Here is a 21323-nt window from a genome sequence, read left to right on the forward strand (position 1 = left end):
ATTACGCGGCGGAATCGCAACATTTCGAAGGAGGGAGATGTGTTTTCTGTCCTTTGTGACAAGATAAACAATGTCAAAAGTAGAAGATGTAAATTCTTTCATCGTTAAAATCGATGCACAGCTCTTTTAAGTATGTTTTATTAATAAAATAAAAATCAAATATCTTTTTTCCCCCAAAGAACGAGCTTGAGTAGAAACAGTTTGTGTGTCTAAAAGGGGCTGCTGAATTTTATCTTAATATTCAATTAACATGTCAACAAAAGGAGAAAACTAATATTATTAAAAAAAGTTTGAAATATTGCTTAGTAGGTATTTCTGCCATGAAGGTCGGATGAAATTCGACCCTCATGGCACCGTGGGGAAATACGGGTGTTTCTTTCCCTTAGTGTAGCAATGCTATAGAAAGAAGTGGTCATTTCCAGGCTGGTTCATTTGCTTTTATGTTGGGTATTGGGAGCTCCACAGAGTTCTTTATACGAGGATGTCTAGAGTCGTGCAAAAATGCATCCATTTTGTGAACAGCCTGTTTTTTAGATACACGGTAGCCTTGCATAAAGTGCTTAATTCGAATAACAGTAGTTATAGATGGAGGTATTCTAGACGGGTCGCACTAGAAATTGTTATTATGCACCCCACCCGGTAAAAAGGAAATGACACTGCAATGAATTGTGTACTAAAATACCCAATGAAGTTATTAGGCTGTGATCAGGGTGCACAGTTCATGACAGTGTTTAGACTAAGGTGAGACCTCAGTACCGTATTTTCCGGTGTATAAGATGCACTCTCCCCCCTTTTCGCAAGTTTCTAAGTAAAAATTAGCATATAGGAAGCACCCCCCCCCCCCCTTTTCTCAAGTTTCTAAGTAAAAATTAGTATATAAGACATACTTGTGTATAAGACACCGCCGAAAAGTTTGGAAAAAAAGTGTGTCTTATACACTGAAAATATGGCAAATATGCAACTCCAAGTCAATTGCAAAAGGCAACTGAGAAAAATTAAACCATGACAAGTGTTTCTCTAACTAAAATCTGTTGTGTGGTGATGGATGTCTGCAAAAAACATGGCAAAACATACAAGCCGAACTGCTGTCCTTTCTTATTACATGCATCTACTATACAGTCGTTCAAAAATGTGTGCTTTGAGGTTTTGACCATATTATATCGTACTAAAGCATGTTAAGACCCTCCAAGTGTGAAACGCAAATTTCGTAAGGGGTCTAACACGCCCCAAAAAGAATTGATGGAGACCCAAAGCATGACCCTTTTTGTTTGTGTTGTAACACAGCAACAGCGTTGTGACAATCCTTTCGCGAAAGAGAGTTGCGTCTGTTTTGCCGGCATTCCGACCCCCGCGACTTCTTTTGACGAAGGAGGTGTTATGGAGAAGGAGGGGGTGGCAGAGGAGAGAGAGGAGGACATCTCCACTATTCGGGGAGCGTTCCTAAAATAGCTGCACGGCAAGTCATCCTCGGCAGAGGGTGGAGACATGGCAGACCATATGCTACCCCCTTCCCATACCTCCTTCAAGGAGGCAAGAAGCTTGGCACTCTCTGCTCTGCTTTGCCACCCTCACATCGTCTGCCGTTGCGTTCCCTCCGTCTGCTTGCCTCGCGTGGTCTGCTTGGTTGCCGGTTGCGTCGTCTGCTTTCATCTCGCAGGTAGTGCCCGTCCTTTCTGTCGGAATTTTTGTTATTTGGTGTTTGTTCCTGCATCATTATGATGGGGAGGGATTTCGCGAGCAACGAACGACATTGTCGTTTGCGGCAGATACAAGCGACCGTCGTCTGCTTTTCGGAGTGTCCCGGTTTGGCCGTCTGCTTGGAAGGCAGGGTTGCTGAGGGGTGTCGGGTTTCTTTGGCGTTTATTTTTCGGTCGGGTTTGTTCGAGTTTTTTTGTTTTTGTTGTCATAATTTTCGTGTGTGGAGTTGCCATTTACGAAAGCGGGTCTCTTTCAGGAAGGGACAGTTTGTTTTGGGTAAATGGTGCTCTTTCATTTTATGCTTTGTGGCATATTTTTATTCATTTTAATCTATATTAAATATGCTTTTACTTTTTAGCTCTTTTTTTTGTTTTTGAGGGCTGTGAGATAGAAAGGGGGTGTATAGCTATTACAGGGTTTTACAACATTCTTTTACATTTTGACGTCTCCAATTATTTCTTGCATAATGTGGATGATTTCTTGCATAATGTGGATGTCTCCATTGCAGCCTGCTGGTTGGCTTTTTTACACTGTCGAGAATAATTGAACAACCACAAAGAACCGTTCATTGTTTCTAATTGTCACGAGCTGTGTTTTTGCTGGCTTCAGCAACCCTTTTGCGAATGTATTCAGATAAGACGCTTTCAGCGAGTCAGTTACTCGAGCTGCCACCAGTCGGCGCGCCCTTCGCGCGCTTTCCGGGCCGCCATAGCCGACCTTCAGTTTCTCGCCGTTCCTCCGCGTTGTGTGCTGCATCGGCCACTACCGGAGCTTTGTTTTCGTGTTCTTTTACGTTCCGCGTTTAAATCTTGTATTTTCTTTAAATCTTTTCGATATTTAGAACTGTCATTTAATCGTTTCATATTTATATTTCGACATAGCTCTCGTATTTTCTTATTTATTGAATGGAATCGGACAGCGAATGGGTCGACGATACAAGATTATGAGGCTTCAATGACCATGTAGGTTCATCTCCATTCTTACATTTTGGTCGCTAATAAAGGGCATTCAACACTTTTGCGACATATGCAAATTGCAACTGACGCTATCACAGTCGTGCTTCTCGCTGCATGTGCGCGCTGGTTTCCGTAAAGCCGACCCGCATGTAAGTGATTTAGCGTGCGACGAGACGAGCGATGGAGATTTCTCACTGTCGCCCGTCACATCGCTCGGTTTTGGGATTTCTAGAAAACGTCGCTCACCCTCTTGGTCGCTTTCTCCGTCGCTTCCATGCGGTTCGCCTCGTCGCGCGACTGACTAAGCTACAGCGAAGCGGGTCGCCGTCGCTAATCTGGTCGCTAGCCAGATCGCTTACATGCGGTTTATACTCAATTAATTTTCATGCACACAGCATTGAACATTGGCGCCTCGATATTAACTATAAACCGCATGCAAGCGATTCGGCGAGCAACGAGACAAGCGACGGTGACCCGCTTCGCTGTCGCTTGGGCAGTCGCGCGACGAGGCAAACCACATGGAAGCGACGGGAGCAAGCGACCAAGACGGTGAGCGACGTTTTCTAGAAACCCAAAAAACCGAGCGATGCAACAGGCGACAGTGAGAAATCTTCGTCGCTGACTCGTCGTTGTCGTCGTCGTTCGACTCGTCGCACGCTAAATCGCTTACATGCTGTTCGGCTTTACGGAAACGAGCGCGCACATGCAGCGAGAAGCACGACTGGATAGCCTTACTGCGGCAGCTGAAATTTGCATATGTCGCAATGGTGTTGACTGCCCTTTATTAGCGAGAAAAATGTTAGAATGCGATGAACTTACATAGTCTCTGAAGGCATAATCTTGTATCGTCAATCCATTCGCTCTCCGATTCCGTTCCATAAATAAGAAAATAAAAGAGCTACGTTGAAATATATATATCAAATGAATAAATGAAAGCCCGAAATATCGAAAAGACCTAAAGAAAACACACGATTTCAACGCGGAACGTAGAATAACGCGAAAACAAAGCTCCGGTAGGGGCCGGTGCAGTACACAACGCGGAGGAACGGCGAGAAACTGAAGGGCGGCTATGGCGGCAGGGTCACGTGACGTCAAGATGGCGGCGCCCATGAAATCTTGCCTGAAAGGGTCTATATTTTTCTCTGCTGGCAGGTTTCTTTACTTTCGAATCTGTTTACTTTTTTTGTGTAGGTGGAAGTGGGGGGTGGGGAGGGTAAGGTGAGCGATGGGTCTCTACATTTTTACGAATCCGTCAGTCTAAAAGGTTTATGGGTCTTGTAGCCTCGGCACAATTCGCAGTGACAGGCTGCTTCATGTAAAAAAGAAATAATAATTGAGAACAGGAACTGTCGACCCGATGCTGTTGACAAGAAGGCAGTTGCTAGAACGGCACAGTCACAGAGTATCACGCGACACAAAAAACCTGGAATCATCGGGAACTGTCTGGTCAGCCTGAAAAGAAAGCTGGGGGAATTAAAAGATGGATATTCGCTATAGGATTGTGCTGTAAAACTAAAAAGTTAATTTCTCGAAAGGTAATTAAGAGCTTAATTATACCAGACATTATTAATTTTCCTAAAATAGGCAGCGACCAATTTGACACAAACCTTTTTCCTGCACGACGCATACTCTTTTCAGAAGTGATTTGGCCAGCGTTCTGTGAAACTATCCGTTACCTTAACCCTCTGTCCTTGAATCCGATTTGCGGATCGCAGTGTTTATGAATTGTTTCTGGTGCAGGCCACTGGGCAGCTCGCTCCAGGGCTACTTCAGTAATCTCTCGTTGCGAGGCGAAACAGCGCGAGGTCTTAGCTTCGGTGGAGGAGCCCCTGCCGACTTCATCCCCTTCGAGCCGTCGTCCGAGCGGAGAGCCAGAAGTGAGTTTCGTCGCTACGTCACTCGTGCCTTCATAGATTAGTACACGTTTTGTGTTCAAAAATTGGCTGCGTGTTTGGTCATTCTGCCAAATGCGTCTAAATACGGTAGCTTTACGGGGTGGGTGGTGCCCTTAGTTTGGGTGGTGACTAAGGCAGGGATTTTGTATGGAAACAGATCACGTCCCACCATTGTGCCTTTGTGACGACGCGCGTGCTCCTTTTTTAAGGGGTTATGGCACGGCAAAAGTAAAATATGAGATAACTATACTGCTGGGACCCATTGTATGTTCCTATAATCCTGCTAAATTTGTCTTGAAAATGACGCTATAGTTTTGTGGATAAATCGATTTATATGCGGGTCTCTCGGTTCCGCCTCATTTTAAAAGGCCGCCGTGCGACTTACCCTTGCACGCATTCACAGAGTTGGCTCTCTTGGCGTCTCAAGCTTCAGCTTCCTCGTTTACCTTCCGTGTTTCGAGCGTGCGGTCCGTGACGATTACATCTGCGGCATCGCTCGCCTTGTCAAAGTGTTCGACGTTGATCGCAGCAGCGATGAGAGTGATTGCTATCAAGAGATGTTGGAAGCTGTTCATTTTGTCTGTGACCCGCTGGCGACCAGCTCCAGTGACGGCGAGTTACGGACGAACTCGCCGTGGTCACCGTCGTCTGAGTCTATCTCGCAGGCGCATGCAGATGGAAGGTCAGCGGGCTGGAAGCGAGAGTGAGAATAGCGTTTGGGTTGCCGAGTTGCGTGGGTGGTTTTGATCATACCATGGCAGGGAGAGCTTGGGCGATCATGGGCGCGCCTAGAATGAGAGAGCGTTCATGGTCACGTGGTTTATGGACACCATGGTGTGACTAACTTGGGCAGTGTTGCTTGGTCACCAGATTAAAATGATAAAAATTCGTAATTTGATTATTGCAATTACCAGAGCTCTAAAGACTGCGTAACTTGGTGTATATACTAAGTAGCCTATGAGCATTCCATATCTGTTTAATTTTCGTGTCATAACCCCTTTAAGCATTTCCCTAATACAAAGCGTTTGCATTGGATAATCTTGTGTCACCAAGAGAGGGGAAGCACGCTTTTTTGCCCACCCCTCCTCGTTCCACATGCTCTTTCTGCACCAACCATTTCTGCTTCTCTCTTTCGTGCTCTTTTTACCCCTCTCTGCTCCACACACTTTCTCACACCACCTGCTTCTGCTCCTCCCATTCCTGGGTGCTGCGTTCGTAGCTCAGTTGGCGGCGCATTCTGCTTCCATGTTGATGACCGGGGTTCAATCCCTGGCACTGGTTGCCATTTTTTTCTAGATTGTTTAGCGGTTATGGATTGAACCACACATATCGTACTTACACGACTCCCGAGGTTGGTTGACCCTATAAATCTACCGCTTCGAAAACTCTTTACAAGTCTGATCCAAAACCCACAGATTCCCTGTCCCCCGAGGCACCGCGTCCCCGCAACCCAGCGCCAGCCCCGAGAATGTCTTCGGAGTCGGCCACGGAGGCTCTGCCGGACCAGCGTGCCAGTCCGTCTCCGGACCGGACCCCGCGGCCCAACGGGGGCACCCACGACAGCGATGGAGAGGCGGAGGAGCGCCCGGCTCCTGTCCGCAAGTCCCGCCGCTACAGTGATCCGCCGGTGTTCTACTCCGACGTGAACGTGAGTTCTCGACGTTCTTGCGTCCGACACACTCTCTAAGGCCACATCTCAAAAAGCAAAAAATAAAAAAATAATTTGTTCTTAAAAAAAATTTTTTATGTATATTTACTAGCCATTTCTGGTTCACGTACTTGCAACTTCTGAAAGGTGCACTCCAGCGATATTCTGAGCTACCCTAACTAACTATATCTTTTTAATCGCTGGCCTTCCTTTCCAGTATGCCATTTAGTATCGCGAAATTCAGAATAGTAGTTATTGTGAATTCAGCAAAGGAAGGTGATGCCATAGCCAACACTCGGATATACCCACACTTTTCAGTGCCACGACATCAGATGCAGGCAGGCTTCCAGGTTGAGCGGGCAGTTTAGAAAATGAACTATGCCGAGCATTTGTTTCGTGCTGCTGCGCGAGTTCTACAGCGAGCTTCCAAGGCATTCGTTTGGCACCACGAATGCTTGGGTTCAGTTGGGGACAAATTTGACAGTCCAAAGAGTGCATGCATCCTGCCGCATGCATCACTTTTTCACTGTTGCCGGTAGTCTTTCTCTTCGAAAATTGCGACGAGGACCAAAATTGTAAATTCAATGACTTTGCGAAAAGAAAGAAAATTATTCTGGCCAGATATTTGGGTTAGTATTTCACTGATGTCTGTTGGTGTGTTTAGCGAATTTTCAGGCAATTTGGGGATTACGAAGATGGGACCGAGCTCTCGGGGTCTCCTATGACGGGAGAACGCTTTGGCACCATTCGTGAGGCGACCTTGGAAGTGCACTTCACTAGAACAAAGGTTTTGGGGTATTTGCAACATCAAATGTACACACTGTATGTGCGAAATGGTTATCTATAACATTGTCAAAGGTTTTTCGAGCCAAGAGGCCTTGGTTCCTGCCTCTGCCACAGTGGTATGGGAGAAAAGGGGCGAGTTTCTTTGTTTCGACCGGGCCAATCACTTTGTCTTCGGGTCTTTGTGGATCCGAGCGAAGACCCCGTCCAACTAGAGGCCGCGGTTCGGTCTTTCAGGGTGCCGCCGCGCTGAAGGAGCTCGAGGACTCGCTGGGAGACAAGCTGAATGAGGCTGAGCAGGCAGCGCTGCGCGAACTGCACGAGTACCTGGTCACGGAGAATGGCGCCTGGGCCCTGGGAACGGCGCAGTTGGACCTCTTTGGTCAGTTCACTGCCACATTACGTAACCTTGCTGCCCGAGGTCTGCCACTCCTCCCTTTCGTCTGCTACGCTTGTACGCTGCTAGTCTTCGACAATATCTAACAGCCTAGTTCACACGAGCACTTTTAACCGTAGTTAAGTGTGACTAAGTGCAACTGGTTAGCAGTAACTGCTAACCATACTGAAGCATAACTGCAGTTTAGCATGCCGTCAGACAGCCCTGACCGCTGTTAGGTCTGACCTCAGGCACACCTTACCGTGGTTGAGGGTGCACCCGTTTAACCAGGGTATAAGCGTTGAAAGTAAAAAAGTAGTAGTTCTGGACATTTACAAAATGTGAGGTCTCCTAATTGAAATGTGCAGGGGTGGGGACGAGGATGGTAGCGCACATAGAGGCAACGGTGTTCACCCACTCTTGGCTCGGAACTTCTTTTTTTTTTATTGCAAGTGCACTTTCGTTTGCTCAAAGGTATCAAAGGTACCATAAGACAGGACAAGTTCCTTGAAATGCATGGATGAAACCCAACATACTTCGAGACTTCATTCCTTAGCAGGCGCCTCTAGCATCAATGTGTGCCGAAGGATCGGGTTTGGCAGCAATTAGTGTTTCATCCGTGTCTCTCTAATAGTTCTAGCTTTTTGACAACTATGCATTGCTCTTTGCAGGGCGGCTGTTCACGGACGCAAGCTTACCCGTGACTGTGCGGCTAGCACTGCTGAGGGTACTCCAGGCGGCGGCACTCAAGGAAGATGTGATCCTGTTCCTACACCAGGATCGCAAGAGCCACTGTATCATGAGCTACGTGTACCGCATCGAAACCCTGTCCCCTGAAGAGCAGGACGAAGTGCTAAAGCTGGTGAGTGGCTCTTGGCTGAGCTGCGGCAAAAAATATAAATGGTCATCGATTTTTATGAGATACACTCCATGCTTTAAATATCCACCCCCGGCGCGTCTACAAAATATTTCGTCAAAATGTTGATTTTTTTTTTCCGAGAAAATGAATTTTTGAGTTTGCGCATACATTACCGAATGAATCACTGGCTGCCGCTCCACCGGCAACAACGAGCAGGGGCTGCACTGGAAAAATCATAATGCGCTGTTTATGGTTTTTCATTTTCAAGTTTGCGGGCTCTCTTATTTGATTTATTGCGGCTATTTACATCAAAATTTTATTTTGTTCAGCTTTACCTTCATCTCTGACTTTGGCGTTTGCAGAATGTGAACAGGGGGGGGTATCATTCCTAGTTGTCATTCTGCAACCAAGACTCAGATATACAATGGAACCTCTCCAAGTGTAACTCTGTTAAGCAGGCAGCTTTCAAGATAGGTGAAATTTTGCAAGGTGTTTGTTGGATTTTCCCGTGTCTCTAAAATGGTGTTCTTGTCTTCTATTACTTGGACTTCTGCTTAGGGGAACAGTGTTGCCTGGTCTGTTGACCAAATTGAATAAAGAGATTTCATTTTACCTACACTTACTCTTTTGTTATGTCGACGAGCATTGCTTCCTTTGCAGTCCACCTTTCTCAGAAGTATGAAGTCGAGATTATTTGATTGCCTTAATTTTCCTCTCTCTTTGTGCTGCTGGAGAGTTGAGGGAACAAGGCTTTTTTGTAGCACAAACTCAAGGGGGAAGGTGTTAAGAACGTAATCTACAATGGGTACAAAAGTGGCAGTTGGGAAGTTAAGGTAGTAGTAGCATTGTGGATGAGTTGGTTTATAAGTATCGGAGAAATGCACAGCATGCAAAAGATATTGGACCACGGTTGTGAAAGAGTAGCAGATGAGAGATGGACTAGTGAAAATAAAATAGATTAGACAAGCATTGTCCAGTCAGATTTTTTTTTTTACTTGTCCTACATTTTATGTAAGCTGTGCATTTATTTTGTAAGCATTTTGGGGAGCTCACTTTAAGTCATATCAGCTCAATGATGCCACACTGTCTAGTAGCGCCCACTTTCTGCCAGATTTAGTCTTGGATCGGTAATTTTGAAGATGGTGGATTGCGTCGGACACCTCGTTATGCCCGCCTCTGTCTTGTGTACTTAGTAAAAGTTTCTTTTTAACGCAAAAAACCGGCACATTATGCCCCGACCAACACACAGGTCAAGACAACATGATCAATATACCTCCCTTATAGCTGATTTACACGACGGACCGAATCTCGATTTTCATCTGCGGGCCGTGTAGCACGTGGCCGTCATGTCACCAATTCCTGCGACCCCAGCCTCATCCGCGGCCTGATAAAGTCTAGCGCCCTTTCACTCACGGATATCTGACGGGACATTGTTTGTACAATTACAACGGTACTATTAAAACTAAAGCAGTGCAACATTGTGTTTTGTTTGTTTGCTGTTTCATTTTGTCGTGCGATTCTTGGTTCTATGCGTGAAAGAAACTGCAGAAACTTTGTCCGGCCAACACCATGCAGGTTTCGGTACTCCTCCGGGTCCGTGTCAAGAAGCTTCCGTCAAATTTCGTCCAGCACGTCGTGATAATTCTTGCACGTACAATGAGCCTTTCACTGAGCAAGACCTTTCTTGTGGCTGTGATGTACTTAAGGGGGGACAGTGGAAGTTAATATGATTGGCAAGCCCACACCCGCCAAATTTCATCGTCCTATGTCAATTCTGAAGCTTGTTACGAATGTTACAATGTGGAAGTCACTGTGTTCGCTTAGAAAAACTATCGTTTTAAAATAAAATAAAAATGTTGTGTAACATCACTGTGTCACGTGATGCCATGATGTCAGATGACACTGATGTGTCAGGTGTCGCATGTCATGTGACACTGATGTGTCATGCATGACAAGTGGCACATGATGTCACATTCATGACACTGTGTGAGGTCATGTGATACCACGACATCACAGTCTTGTGAACGCATGACACCGTGATACGTGACACACATTCACAGCATGTGCCTGGCTCGTTCGTAGCACATTCTGCGAGTCTCCAAGCTTATCGGATATGATAAAAAACTGCTTAGGGGGTACGCAATTTTCAAAATCGGAAAAACTAAAAAAGTTTAGTTTTTTACATAATTTTTTTATCTGTTCTTTATGTTGTATTGAACCAACCTGTAAAATTTCTTTACTGTGCTGGGTTTCTAATTGACGCAAGATTAGCAACGAATTAATAATTGTGCACTGAAAACCGCCGAAAATGCTACAAAAACAGCGGCCGAGCATGGCGACCTCGGGTGCGTTCGAAAGGTTTTCTTTCCTTTTTAATGGCGATGATGACGTTTCCGTAGCGCCTTCGGGAGGTGCACAAAACGTTGAAATCCGGAACGCACTGCGGTTGCACTCATTGGCTCCATGGAGCTAGTGGTCCGAGCGCGCACTCCCACTAATCGCGGGTTCAATTCCCCTTTCAACGAGTGAGCCTCGTCGTCTGCTCGTGCCGGTGTGAAACTGTTGCTCTCTTGCGAAGGGCTTTTCTGTGCCTTGTTTGCGGCGTTTCTGCCATTGGTAGGCAGAGCTTTTTTGTCCAAATTTTGAAAATTCACAATTGCAAGAAATTGTACTAAAAATACATTTCAAAGCAGGTGAACTATGGCCGTCAAGGGGGGTGTTCTATGTGCAACCCTATCAATTGGAATAAAAACTTGCCCGTTTTCACACTTTGCACCGAAACGTGATTTCATGCAGAGAAGTAATTAAAAAGAAGAACCCCTGTTGTGGTCAAATAATGCACATTCAATATAAATGGTAGCCTTAACTTCCAGATATCAGAATTTCACAACTGGCAGATGCCCGACAGGGATTGTTGATACTCATTTTCTAATAGTCAAATTTTCTGTTATTTATCTTTCATTGACATAATGTCGCAGAAAGCTAAGATTAATTCTTCATTTTTGTTATAGGTCCGATTAAAAAATATCTTAATGGACATTAACATAATATTTATAACACTAAAAAAATAATTTCAAATTACTACTTATTTTATTTTTGAGAGATCTGTCAGGGTGTTCCTAAAGCTCAAAAAGATTTAATAATGACTTGTCTATTTTCTATTTTCATTTGTTCATGCGATGAGGAACTGTCGCTGATTTTCAATGGCCAAGGTTACTCGAAAGCCAAATCTGTTCAAGCTTTCTTTTTTTGTTTTGTTATGGTACTTAAATTACTTTTACAGTGTTTCTTGATATAAATATGTCTCCTGGACGTCTACGGTAACTTTTAAGGTAGTGCTACATGATATGAGGCTAGGCCGCCCCACCTTTTAACTTCTTTCTCACTTTTCTCAAAACACGTTTTTTGTCATCTGTCTTGCCTGTGCAGGCGATACATCTTGAAAATTGCTCATCCGATTTCACTTCTCCTTGCTGTATTATATTTCTAAATAACTAATGCAAGGGGTGAAACTATTAGGTTATCAATATCTGGCCTGTATGTAGCTTTTGTACGAGCGACATAAAACGTTTCTGAAAATTAAGCACTAAGTAGCACAAAACCGTTTTGTATGAAAAACGTTTTTGATGCAACACAAAAATAATCTAATAGTTTCACCCCCTGGAGTATGTCTTGGGGCATTATACGTGAAGTTCTATAATGATACAGTGTGTTAATAGGTCTAAGGGGCTTGTACAGACCATCAACATGCAAAATCTTCTAACTTACAAACCAATGACCAGAAAAGCTTCAAACTTTGTACAGTCTACCTTCTTAATTAACAAAGTAGAAAGCTGAAGTAAATTTCATTAGCCTGATTGTGGTTCTTAAAAAGTTAGTCTCGAAACCCAACTCCTGACCTTAATTTGTTTCCCATGGCGTCCCGGCCAGCTGTGCAACATGTGCAGCAACGTGAGCAGCTACGACTGGCTCCTGTACATCTCGGAGTGGAGCGAAGAGGGAGGCCAGTCCTGCAACAACGCCCGCTCCACCGTGCGTGCCGCAGTGCACGGCCTCCTCACGGACCGCCCCGTGGCCCAGGAGAGGAGTGCGGGCCTCATGTTTAACCTCGCTCTCAAGGAGGTAAGGAGACGCGCTCTTTCGCGCGGGAAGCCACTGGAGCATGGCCTCCCATACACGTCCGCAAATATGTCCTCAGGGCGAAGCTGTCTTGCTCACTTGGTTGCGGCCGTAATTGAATTATAACAGAGAACAAAGCGCACCCCAAGCAAGCAAGATGGCGGCGTCTAGAGGCTGTACTTGCAGACATGTGTACAGGGTGTTTTAGGGGCGAAGCTCCTTAGGGTCTAGCCTTGTCCGGCCGGCGTCCGTGCTCACATCGATTGCACTGCCTCCGGGATTGGCCCACTTTAAAAAAAAAAAAAAAAAACGTACGCCCGCACGGGGGTTTGAACTCAGGACTGCTTGCTTACGAGGCAGACGTCTTACCCACTACGCTACACTTCTTTTTTTTTCTTTCTTTTTTTTCTTTATAACCTGATTTATTCAAACAAAACACACATATTTACATTACACAGATGTGGTTACATGACATGGTTACATGACAGGTATATACAAATGAGTAAGAAATATGGAATCGTCTTCCCTTCAATGTCTGACGTTGACACCTCAAAATTCTTTTAACGTTTCGAGCGTTTCAATTCTAGGTAACCAATTAGGTACTGTCTCTTGTGTCCTACAGTTTGCGATGTTCGCCCCAACATTTTGTTGAAATTACATCCTGGCCGCCTGAGCATCGACGTCGTTATGGAGCCTTGCCGTGCGGGAGAGCCATAGACTATGAAGGCCCAGGAGCATTAACAAATCAAAAGGCACCCCGTCCTCATTATCGATGGCCAAAAAACGAATACCATGTGGGTCTAAAGGAAATGCATATATAATCGCGTTAAACTTTGCATGCTTTGGCTCAACGTTTATAGACGAGAGGGCGCTGCGCTCAAATGCTCAACTGTGTATATAACCACGATCCATTCTACACATTCTTTCTGACATAGATTGTTGACTTAAGCGGTGGAGATGTGTTTCCACGGCTTCTAGCGGATCCAAGCTGATCCGCTAGAACCACTGGCTCTGCATTTCACCGACCATAAAGCAGTAATAATGAAGTCAAAACGCAACCCGGAACTCAGCACTACTCATGAGCAATAAAAATATAATCAGCACCATCAGCATTACCTATGAACAATAAAATCAGTATCGTCAGCACCACCAGAGCTTCGCCCAAATCAACATGATTCACCACGTGAAGATGCATCCATTTTTTGACTAGGCTGTTCACATTTGTTCTGCTAAAAGCTGTGAAAGCTACACCGTGTTTGGCGCAGGTGAGTTATACGGCCTTGGGGACATAACGTAGCGGACTTATCACCACGATAAGTCAGCTAATTAACTAAAATTTATAATTATCTTTTTAATTTATGAAAGTAAATATATGGTTCCGACTAGAAACTTTCTGGGCGTTATCGAAAGGCACTAAATGATAAATTTGAGAAAGGTTTGGGGTGCGTGGCAAGCGCATGTTGCGCTAAAGTTACCGCTCGTGCATTAGGTGCAATCACGGCATCGCGAGTAATAACTTTAGTGCACCACCACGCTTACCAGATGCCTCAAACTTTTCTAAGATTTACTTATTTAGTGGTTTTCAATGACATTCAGCAAGTTTCTAATTGGAACCTTATCTTTATTTTCAATAACAAAAAAAGGTAATGAACAAATTTTAGGTAATAACCGACTTTTCGTGACGAGTATCCGCCATTATTCTTTCCCTCGGGCCGTATAACTCACCTGCTCCGACCGCGTTAGTGTAGCTTTCACGGCTTTTTATAAGCAAATCTATAAAGTATATAAAAGAAAAAAAAACTGTATGAAGGAAAGCCTGCACATTTCACACCAGTAGAATAGACTGCTAGGTCGCGGGAAAAGTGGGAGTTCTGGGGTGACCATTTTAGAGGCAGCACCACTCAGGAATCCAGTGGCCAATCAATGAACCACTTTTATCTTTTTGCATCTTGAGGGAGAAGCGAGAACAAAGAGAAAAGATACCCTGTCTCCTCCGCAGTTTCTCTCTACGGCTTACCCTCCTTTCCTAGTGGGTTCAGGAGTAAGTGGGAGGATGTGCCAAGGGACCGAAAAAGGAGGGTAAGTCGTAGGTGGGGAGCGGCAATGGACAAACATTTTTTGGGGGGCAAAAAACAAACAGAAGTGGAAAGTTTCGAAAAGTGCCTGCGGATTCTTAAAGACGCCACCGACCATACCTTTTTTTTTTGTCACATTCTGTCATTCTCTCGCTTCCAGTTTTCCGGGTGGATCTGGCGCGGAAGGCACAGGCTTCCGTCCATAGCCCCCGATATAGGAGGCTATGGCTGGAGTTAGTCGTAGGACGAACCCCAAAATCTTTTTCAGCGAGGCTGTAACTCCTCTCTTTCTCTCTCTTTGTCTGCAAATGGGAGGGGGGAAAACTTCAGCAGGGTTGAAGGTCCTTCCCTCTTTCTCTTTGCATACTTCAGTGAATTTTCTCCTGGTAGTGCTCTATAAACTTTTTTTGGCGAGGTGTTGAGAATGGCTTATCACAGTTCTTTTGTTTTGTTTTACTTTTCTTAGCCGAGCACTGTAAAATACCAATCGTGTACCCATGTCACAGTAAGCACTCACTCACTATTTGTGAAATGTTAGAAAAATAAGTTAAGGACACCCAACTCAGACCTTTGAGCCCACCTATACTCCCTTTTATACTTAGTCGTCATGTACAAATACTAGTGGACTTTGAGTTTAAAGCGAATTCGAAGCGAATGATGGTTTTGACATAATATTTTTTAATTGAATATGGAATAGTTTTTCCTGAGTTTTTTTTACTACCGTGCACCATGCTTAAACGAAAATTCAACTGAACTCGTGAAGGTTTATCCCAGCCTTCCACTTGTCCACTTCTGAGCTCAGTTAGTTTTAGTATAGCTATATTTATTATTAACTGTGTCATGTAAACAACAGAATTGTTGCAGCTATCCTAATTGAGGTAGTTTGTAAATCTGCTTTTTGTATGCAGATATTCTTTCTTCAATTTGAAATATGACAAAAAAAACAGCAACAACGAAACAAGCATGAAGGATAAGTGTGAATTGTCGAGAGATCACCGCATTTAACTTGTACTCGCATAATCGCGGCACGATAGCCCTGTTTAGTGTGCTTCTCACTGAGCACCTGTGCACTGCAGGGAAGCAATACCCGTGAGCTCCGCGGGCATTGCTTCTCCGCAGTGCACAGATGCTTGGCATGGAGCGCACTCAACGGGGCTCACTCGTTGCGATTGACACTTTGGAGGGTATGAATATTGCAGTTCACCTCAAAGTGAATATTGAATAGCGTATTCGAAGCTATTATTAGAAAATTTGTACATTCGCGCAACACTAATACCTAGTGTATGACCCTGTCATCTTGTCAGTGACTGTAGCGTCTCGTTTGCGCGAGAGGCCGTGCAAATCAAACGCTTAGTGAAGCACGTGGGCTCGTGCCAGCAGTCACGAAAGCGTCGCAGACAGAACGGGCTGCAGTTGACAAACATGCTCCTCCTCGTCAACCACTTCTCCCAGCTCGCCGCTTCAAGGCATCAAAGCCCACCCCGTCGTGTGCTCCTTTTGCGTTTTTGAGCTCGAACCAAACCCATCCCCCCGTTTTTTTTCAGGTCATCTCCAAATGGCTAGTGGGGTGCCTGCTCGGTCAATTACGGCAGTGACTGCGTGCAACTAATGTTCCTAGATAAAGTGTCATGTGCCTCCTCGTATCGGCCGGCTTGACAGTGCATTTTCTGGGAAGGACGTGGCTACACGTATGGCAGCAGAATCGAGTGGAAGACACTGTTATTTTTTTAAAGAATGTGCTTCATTATGCGTTACAGTCGCTACTTGTACACTACGGCACAAAGTGTTAAGGCTTCACTTGCAACTGCTTGGCCACTTTTATTGGTTTACTCTATGTTAGCCTTGCCGGGAGAAACTATTCTCCACTTTACGTAGCCCAACTTTTTATCAATGTGATAGTGTCGATGGATATTTTCAGTAACCTAGGTCTGTTATATCGTCTTGGTTGTTTCTCCAGCAGTTATTTGACGACACAGCGGCCGAACTGTCGACAGCAATCCTTCAGTACCTGCACGGCGACATCAAGGAAGAGCAAGGTAAGCTTTTACGGGAACGTCTTTCAACACTTTTACGAAATCCTTATTTTTTTTCACTTTTTTGGTAGGTTTTTTCTTTTTTGCTTTTACGGGACTTCTTTGTTGTGTCCTGTGCATCACCCTTGCAACTATTCTGCGTCTGTTGCCCCTCGTTTTATTTCATGGTGCCAAAATATTTTTTCCAGCCTTCCACTGTTTAACGGCTCTCTTGCGGTTTCTCAGCATCAGCTACAATGACGTGAGTTACGGCTTTGCTTTTCGTTTCACGTTTTACGTGTCTACCGTACATCTACGGGAGAATTTGAAACTTGGGAAAAGTGGAAGTTCTGCTTTTTGCTGTGAAACCTTGTTGGTCTGAAACAAGTCACAAGTTTGAAAAGCTGTAGAATTTTATGTTGCTTTATGTGCATTGTGTAAAGACATTCTGTAGTAGTGTGTCCTTTTGTTGCGGTTCTCCACAGGTTCGCTCAAACTGCTCTTGAGGGAATTTCAATGTTGTTCATAGTTTTAGTTTCTTTATAATACAAAATCCCTAGTATTTATTTTTATTATTATTTATTTTACATGGCTCGGTTATTGTCAGTGTTCTTGGCAAAGTCATTGAGTCGAATTGTACTCTTATCTCTGAACAGATAGTAATATGTTGTTTTTATTCGTAACAGGCAATCTGCCACGCTTACAGTGGAATCTCGTTAATTCAAACCCTTTAATACAAACTTGTGGATCATTCAAACTAACATGCAGGTCCCATCCTACGCGTCTCCATGGGACGAAACTCCCGGTTTCCTCCCATAAAGCAAAGCGAACTTTGCTTTATTCAAACAAACTTTTGGTCCTCCTCAAGTTTGAATTAACGAGGTTCGACTGTATTAGAAACTGGCACCGTTTCACGTTCGTTGGTTGACTGCAACTCCTGCTGCAAGCCATACGAGTCGTGTATTAGGTGAACAGAAGTGCATGGGATTGTTGTATCGAAGTGTGATGGCTAAGCCCTATCTATTAGCCGATCACTTTCAAGAACCACACCTAACCAGACGATGTAAAAAACAAAGAAAAAAAAACTCAAGATATGCAAAAGCTTATCATTGGTCTCAGTGTTGCCAACAGTTATAGCACACATTGACCTCATTGTTGCCAACACTCCATATTTACACCATCCGTAGAAAGAGTAGGGGCCACTTTACTCGAGTAAAAAAAAAGACCTGGACAAAAATCGTAAAGAAAAAACTGTACAAGACGGTAAAAGACTGATATAGGGACACATTGTTTTCCAACCCATTTCCAGGTGCCCGCTCTCATCCAGATGTTGGGGCCGGACTTGAAGAAGTTCTCCGGCCTTTCGGAACGCGTTGGCAAGTTAGTAGACGAGATCCAGCAGAAGCTGTCTGCAAGCCCGTCGGCGTGACGTTGACTCGGACCATCCGTTCCTAATTTCGGCGTCTGTGCTTCCTTCTTTTTAATTATTTATTTTGTTATTTGGGCATTTTCTTATCGGCACCACCTGCCGCCGTCTCCAACCTGGCCAGGTGCATTTGTCAGCGACAAAACGGAGGTTTTTGTCGGGAATGCTCGAAAGCGGAAGTTTTCCAGTTTCGGGCTTCCACCTTCTCACAAAACGCGACTTCCGGTAAAAGGGATTGTGGTTGTGCAATACAGGGATGCTTAATCACGTGGCGTGAGTGTCCAGGCAGATCTGTCTTTCGTGCAAATCTTTTTTTTTTTTTTTACCTGGATTTTGTGTTGCGATTGTTGAAGCTCTCATGGCACAAAATCCGTAACGGTTTAAGAAGCCACGCAGCGCATGATCTGCAATAATGCGAAGACGACTATCGGCCCTGTACCGTTTGGCCCTCCTAACTCCAGGGTTCCGTGTTTTCGGTATGGGCCGATAAACTCGGAAATCGACCCTTGAGACGGATTTGTTAGAATCGATAACCTGGAGAAACTGTAAAAGACCCTATTACAGTGGTAGCTGTTAACGCACCTTCAGGACAGGACGTTTGGTGAAGATAGCGAGTTTTCGGAGCCTTCTGTTCATGACAGGAGCGATTCCGACAGCAGTTTCGAGCCCCAATCACGACAAGAGTGCACTGGTTGTGCGACGCCTAAATGATCGAGGGTTGAGTGCTTCGAGACCTTTCATACGAGGAAGAATCTGTGAGGGCTTATTGATTTAAAGGCATGAACGAACCACTTAAGCATGTAAATAAACATGTTTCTTGTTTTCTGCTCTGAATTTTACTGTAAAAGCTTTTTATACAAGCAAAACAGTCACGCCTAGTGTGGCCCTGTTTCAGGGGAAAAACGCGATACGGACAGCCCGAACGGGCAAACTCAAGAGAGGATGCACGGCCGAACTCAGCGCGGCGCGACCACTTCACGAGAGCGCGCGCTCAGCTGTTGGCCACTACATCGGCAGTTGCGAAACATGGCCGTCTACACCACTAGATTGCACACAAACTAAGGGAGCAGAAGAATGACATTCATGCTTTTGCATTCACAACTCATAAGAACTGCTTAGGGGTCCTCGGAATTTTTTTTTACATTGACCCAGAACCACGGTGTGAGATATATATAGGTGTGGACGCCACACTCGTCGCGGGTGCCAGATAAAATCCTCTCCTCGCCTTCGTTGCAAGTGGTGCCACCTGACGACTCTTCGGTGAGCAGCTAACGGTAGCCAGTCACGGGCCCAATTTCCCACACTTCCCTATGGGAGACATGCTTGTTTTTTAAGTTGTTTTCTGGGTGAGCCACATCGTGTAGAACTTAACACTTGCGCTACACGTGTTATTTAGACACCGCTTCCTCGATCCTTGTTTCGTGCGTCAACGGCGCCGACGACTGCTTTTACGAACGCATTCATACGGAGAGATTCCAGCGCGGTGTTCGAGCCAGAGTTGGTCAAGCTCAGAGCAGATGCTCTGAGTGGAAAGAGCGCGTGCCCGGGTGTTGAGGGACACTCGGGCACGCGCGCAAGAAATGAGACACTTTTTTGGGTTTTTTTTTTTTTTTTTTTTCCTCAGTTGTGCCGTCGGCCGAGGCTACTCAGGCGTGCGCCTAAAGGACTTTATCCAGTCGATCGCATTGCAGCGTTTTCCACGCCATGTATCCTCACCTATATATATCTTGGCGCTGTTCTCCAAATACGTCTTCTAAATATTTGGGTCACACATACGATTTTCTGGAGCTTGGGAAGTCCTTCCGTGTCCTGTCTGCTTCAGCATGGGCCCCCCATAAGCTCCGTTTATTTGTTTGACACCGAAAACAAACACAGGAAAACATTGAATCTGCGGGAAAAAAATATTGAACGCCAAGAGACACCCTCGAATTCGAAGGAAATTTGGCGCCGAAAACACGGAACCCCACTCGTAACTGCGCGACAAAGCTGCCTAGTATTATTTTGAAGCATCGGTTAGAAAACCAGGAAGACAACTTTTGATAAGGTGAAACTGCCGCTGAATTATCTCGATTACGCACTTAATCCTTGTAGCAGGAAATGGGACGTTTGAGACGAATGTTGTCGGAACGCAGGGGCACAATTTTTGGTCCACGTTGGGCAGTTACACATCTACACGAGCCGGTGAAAAACATTTTTTTATCGTGATGTGATAAAGATGCTCATGACGTAGGGAGGAAGGAGCTCTCAGAAACAACTGCAATTCAAGTTGATGAATATTGACTGGAGGAACCAGGGAAGAGTGACGAGATCTGTGAAGGATCCTGGTTGTGGCTGTAATCGTGACAGCCATGCTACTCTCCACGGTGGACCTGTTATGAATTTGTTTGTTGTTAGTTTAACTACTTACAATAGTTTGTGTATTTAAAACGTATTTCTTTTCTGTTGCTCGGACCTTTGATTGTCCGACGCATCTGTTAGCCTCGCTGCAGACTTTGTTGCCGCAGTGCCAGTTGACTTTGGAAAGGTCAAATTTCTGTACGAAATGCAAATATCAGGAAGCGAGCATTCACATAAACATGATAGAGACCGGAAGGTTTTATCAAAGTCAGCACAGATTCGTGAAAGTTTACGTGCGTGACATATTTCTCCTGGAAAAAAAGTATTTTTCTGAGTGTTAGGCTCAATAGACTTTGTCTTGCAGTAATTTTGAATGGTTAGGTAAGGTTTTTATTGCAATGGGTAAACTAAAAAGATGCAGTAAGAAACATGAATAATGAAGTTTTTTTGTACATGTTTTTATTTGTATAAGCCGTTGAAGTTCTGTTACCGAGCCACTATATTGAGATGTCACAAATGCAGCTTACCTTTTTCTGGAAGTGATTTTTTTTCCCGCCTTTCAACCTCGAGTTTATTTTGCAGTGCAATAATGTTTCTATATTGTTATACCGTTTAGTAATGTTGGAAAGCTGAACTGTATAAAAGTGTTTGGTCTGCCATGTCATCTATACTTAATGTTACTTGAATAAAATGAATAAAAAAAAATACAGTTATAACTACGCAATGGAAAACTTTAAATCGATGGTCATGCTTTACTGCTGTTGCCTACACATGCAGGAGGCATCTGAAATGAAGCCCAATAAAATTGTAGAAAAGTGCAGTCTGATATTGGGGTATTTATTTCGTGCTTTGTCGACCTCTCTAACTAATATAACTGCCCAAGTCCTTTTTGTGCTTTGCTATCATGGCATTAACCTAGGAACAAGACAAAAAAAAAAAAAAGGAAGGATTTTTATTTTTTTTAAGGAAAAGGAAGAGCTCTTTTTTTTAATTATTATTTTTGATTACCCTAGTACAGGGGTTCTCAAACTGGGGTCTGCAGAACACAAAGGTTCCGCAAACATCCAAATTGCAATTCCCCCTCCCCCACCGCCTAGTTTAACCTTCCACGGACTGTGCCATGGATGGAGTTGGTATTG

General features: G+C 44.5%; 1 protein-coding gene across 2 annotated transcripts in view; it reads left to right on the forward strand.

Moving 5' to 3' along the window:
• The window catches only part of LOC8028598, a 38696-nt gene extending 17692 nt beyond the window's left edge, over window positions 1-21004 (forward strand). Inside the window, exons 5-12 of one of the 2 annotated variants that reach the window (XM_029981090.4) lie at window positions 4395-4531; window positions 5965-6197; window positions 7218-7362; window positions 8028-8218; window positions 12146-12337; window positions 16367-16445; window positions 16631-16683; window positions 17731-21004. In XM_029981090.4, the coding sequence (XP_029836950.2) occupies window positions 4395-4531; window positions 5965-6197; window positions 7218-7362; window positions 8028-8218; window positions 12146-12337; window positions 16367-16445; window positions 16631-16683; window positions 17731-17850 (1150 nt within the window). In that variant the 3' untranslated portion in view covers window positions 17851-21004. The remainder of the gene's footprint in view (window positions 1-4394; window positions 4532-5964; window positions 6198-7217; window positions 7363-8027; window positions 8219-12145; window positions 12338-16366; window positions 16446-16630; window positions 16684-17730) is intronic. The other variant, XM_029981091.4, reaches the window with a different exon arrangement.
• Window positions 21005-21323: the final 319 nt, after the last annotated feature.

This window comes from Ixodes scapularis, unplaced genomic scaffold (genome assembly GCF_016920785.2).
Source record: "Ixodes scapularis isolate PalLabHiFi unplaced genomic scaffold, ASM1692078v2 PGA_scaffold6__148_contigs__length_123643588, whole genome shotgun sequence".
Classification (NCBI taxonomy): Eukaryota; Metazoa; Arthropoda; class Arachnida; order Ixodida; family Ixodidae; genus Ixodes; species Ixodes scapularis.